At 41.8% G+C, this 3,848-nt stretch overlaps 1 protein-coding gene across 1 annotated transcript; it reads right to left on the bottom strand.

Annotated features, from left to right (window-relative positions):
- Positions 1–1,883: 1,883 nt before the first annotated feature.
- Positions 1,884–3,512, bottom strand: LOC130503690 (uncharacterized; the record flags this gene model as incomplete). Its single annotated transcript, XM_056998263.1, has 3 exons — positions 3,019–3,512; positions 2,686–2,907; positions 1,884–2,565 (listed from the first exon to the last, which is right to left on the bottom strand). Coding segments are annotated over exons 1-3 (1,398 nt in total), but the record flags the coding sequence as incomplete, so codon positions are not given.
- Between the last annotated feature and the right edge of the window lie 336 nt (positions 3,513–3,848).

Genomic DNA, 3,848 nt, shown 5'->3' with positions numbered 1-3,848 from the left:
CACCTTCCACAGATTCTCTCAACATCTCGTTTCATGTGTGGCCAAAAGAAGTGATCCTGCAAAACCTTAAGAGTCTTGGCAATACCAAAGTGTCCCATTAAACTTCCTCCATGGGATTCCCTGACAAATAAATCTCTTAAAGAACAGTTAGGCACACACAATCTATTATCATAGAATAAGAATCCATCCTGCCTAAAGTAATGTCCTGCAGCATATTTCTCACACGATTGATAAGCTTCCTGAAAGTCAGAATCAGTTGCATACATATCCTTAAGTTGTTCAAATCCTAGCAACTTAGCATCAAGAGTATTCAAGAGAGTATACCTTCTTGATAGTGCATCAGCAACTACATTTTCCTTACCTTGTTTGTATTTGATCACATAAGGAAAGGTTTCAATGAATTCTACCCATCTGGCGTGTCTCTTGCTGAGCTTGCTTTGTCCCTTGAGGTACTTGAGAGACTCATGGTCTGTGTGAATGACAAACTCCTTTGGCCATAGATAATGCTGCCAAGTCTGTAGAGCTCTCACCAAGGCATATAGTTCTTTGTCATAAGTGGCATAGTTGAGAGTAGCTCCACTTAGTTTCTCACTGAAGTATGCTATGGGCCTTCTATCCTGCATCAACACAGCACCAATACCAATTCCTGAGGCATCACATTCAATTTCAAATGTTTTAGAGAAATCAGGAAGTATAAGGAGAGGAGAGTTAGTAAGCTTCTCTTTGAGGATTTGAAATGAGGTTTCTTGTGCTTCTCCCCACTTGAATCCTACATCTTTCTTGATAATCTCAGTCAGTGGAGCTGCTAGAGTGCTGAAGTCCTTCACAAATCGCCTATAGAAGCCTGCTAGCCCATGGAAACTCCTTACTTCATTTATGGTTTTAGGAATCGGCCACTCTTGTATGGCTTTCACCTTCTCTTGATCCACCTTTACTCCATCTGCACTCACAACAAAGCCTAGGAAGACCAAGTTATCCGTACAGAAAGTACACTTCTTAAGATTAGCAAAGAGCTTTTCTTTTCTCAAAACATCAAGAACAGTCCTAACATGAACTATATGCTCTTCTAAGCTCTTGGAGTAAACTAGGATATCATCAAAGTAAACTACCACAAACACTCCTATAAAAGATCTAAGCACATGATTCATCAATCTCATAAAGGTACTAGGAGCATTAGTTAAGCCAAAAGGCATCACCAACCACTCATACAAACCATGCTTAGTCTTGAAAGCAGTTTTCCACTCATCTCCCTCTTTCATCCTAATTTGATGATACCCACTCTTCAAATCTATCTTAGAAAAGATGCTAGAGCCATGCAATTCATCAAGCATATCATCTAATCTAGGAATAGGGTGGCGATACTTCACTGTTATGTTGTTGATGGCTCTGCAATCAACACACATGCGCCAGCTACCATCTTTCTTAGGCACAAGAAGTACTGGAACAGCACATGGACTCATACTCTCTCGGATATGACCCTTCTCCATCAGTTCCTCCACTTGTCTTTGCAACTCCTTAGTCTCAACAGGATTGGTTCTGTATGCTGGTCGGTTAGGAAGAGTGGAGCCAGGAACAAAATCAATCTGATGCTCAATCCCACGCACTGGTGGCAATCCTATGGGGTTATCTTCTGGAAACACATCAGTATACTCCTGCAAAAGAGAGACTAGTTCACTAGGATAATCCTGTGGAAGATCAGTGACTGTTAGCAAAGTCTCTTTAAACATAAGTAAAACAATAGAGGGTTGAGAGTATAGAATTCTTTTGATATCTCCCTGTTTGGTATAGAGGCTGTGATGTTTCTGATCAGGCTTGAGGTCTATCTCTTTCTTTTTCTGAAGCTGGAGCTGATCCTCATGAACTTCCTTAGGTGACAAAGGTACCAGCACTGTCTTCTTTCCATTAAACTCAAAAGAGTGCTTATTGGTGAAACCATCATGAACCACTCGCCTATCAAACTGCCATGGTCTACCAAGAAGAATATGGCTAGCTTCCATTGGTAATACATCACACAAGATCTCATCTTCATATCTACCAATGGCTATAGGTATCAGCACTTGATTGGAGACTCTCATCTCACCTTCCTCATTGAGCCACTGCAACCGGTAAGGTCTAGGATGCTTCTGAACTTTCAGACCCAATTTCTTCACCATAGTCTCACTAGCTACATTGACACAGCTTCCACCATCAATAATAAGGCTGCACACCTTTCCCTGAACCAAACACCTAGTGTAGAAGAGATTCTCACGCTGCTCAGTTTCTTCAGTCTTAGTTTGCAAGTTCAAGAGTCTTCTTGTCACCAACAACCTTCCTTTAACCGGTTCTACTTCACTCTCTTCACCAGACATTTTCAGATCAGAACCGGAGTGCTCTTCTTCTGATTCATACTCTCCATTCTCAAGTAGAATCATAACCTTCTTGTTGGTGCACTCATTGGCATAATGTCCTCTTCCTTGACACTTGAAACACTTAACATCTCTAGTTCTAGAGCTTGTAGCTTCAGCTTTGCCTTTGTCTTTGCTGAATGTGCTGTTTGGTTTAGTATCTTCTTTCTGCTGAGGCTTGCTATCCTTCAGATAAGATGGTTTCTCTTCTTTAGTGTACTGATACTTGCTGGACCCATAGTTGCCTCGCGAGTGATGCTTTCTCTTAATCTGTTGCTCCACCAGAATAGCTTTGTGCAACATCTCTTCTATCTCTATATAGTGCTGCATCTCCACACTGTCTTGTATCTCGCGGTTAAGCCCTCCAAGAAACCTTGCCATAGTAGCTTCTCTGTCCTCAGATATACCAGCCCTCAACATCAGCAACTCCATCTCCTGGTAGTACTCTTCCACAGTCTTGGATCCTTGTGTAAGTCTCCTCAATCTTTGATGAAGATCCCGGTGGTAGTGGTTAGGCACAAACCTCTTGCGCATAAGAGACTTCATCTCTTGCCAAGTATCAACCGGATACTCTTGATTCATCCTCCTAGTAGTCACCAGTTGATCCCACCAGCTCAAAGCATAATCATAGAACTCAGTTGCAGCAAATTGAATCCTCTGAGCATTGGTGTAGTGTCGGCAGTTGAATACAATCTCAATCTTCTTCTCCCACTCAAGATAAGCATCAGGATCAACTTTGCCATGGAAGGGAGGGATCTTAAGCTTCAAACCAGCAAGTTCATCACGGTAAGGTCTTCTATCATCATGATCACGACGAGTTCTTCTTCTACTACCTCGTGATGCTGAGGAAGAACCACTTCTCTCACTTCTGTGGCGCTCATAGTAGTTATCAGTCTCCTGTGAACCAGCATGCTCTTGTGGAGTGTGAGTTCGACGGTTCCTTCTGGACTCATTACTGTGACCTTGACCAGTAGCTTGTCTGATTTCATTTCTGATCTCTTTCATGTTTTCATTCATCATCTCAGTCATGCTTTCCAACATGGTTTGCTTCAACTGAGCGGCCATTGCTTCCATCAACAGTTTGTTCTTTCTCATCAGGTCTGCTTCCTCATCAGTCTCGTTGCCCATTGTCACCAGACTTGAGAAGTTAGGCACCAGACTTGAGAAAATTAGGCACCAGACTTGAGAAAATTAGGCACCAGACTTGAGAAAATTAGGCACCAGACTTGACTGTAGCTACAGTACTCGCCCAGCAAGGAAGAAGCTGCTTGTATCTTGATCTTTGTTCACCACTCTTCAAACACAAAAGTGTTTACCTGAAATAAATAACAAACTCAGCCAGTAAAAGAGTTCGAAATCAAAATCAAATAAGGAAACAAAACAAGAAATGAAACAGGCTGCAAGGATCTCAAGAGTCTTTTCAAAAATCACAAGATCAACACTGTCTATTTTATCAGATTTCAA

The sequence above is a fragment of the Raphanus sativus genome, unplaced genomic scaffold (genome assembly GCF_000801105.2).
Source record: "Raphanus sativus cultivar WK10039 unplaced genomic scaffold, ASM80110v3 Scaffold1076, whole genome shotgun sequence".
In the NCBI taxonomy this organism is placed as follows: Eukaryota; Viridiplantae; Streptophyta; class Magnoliopsida; order Brassicales; family Brassicaceae; genus Raphanus; species Raphanus sativus.
Note: the sequence above shows the minus strand (reverse complement) of the source record. Positions and strands in the feature narration are given on the sequence as shown.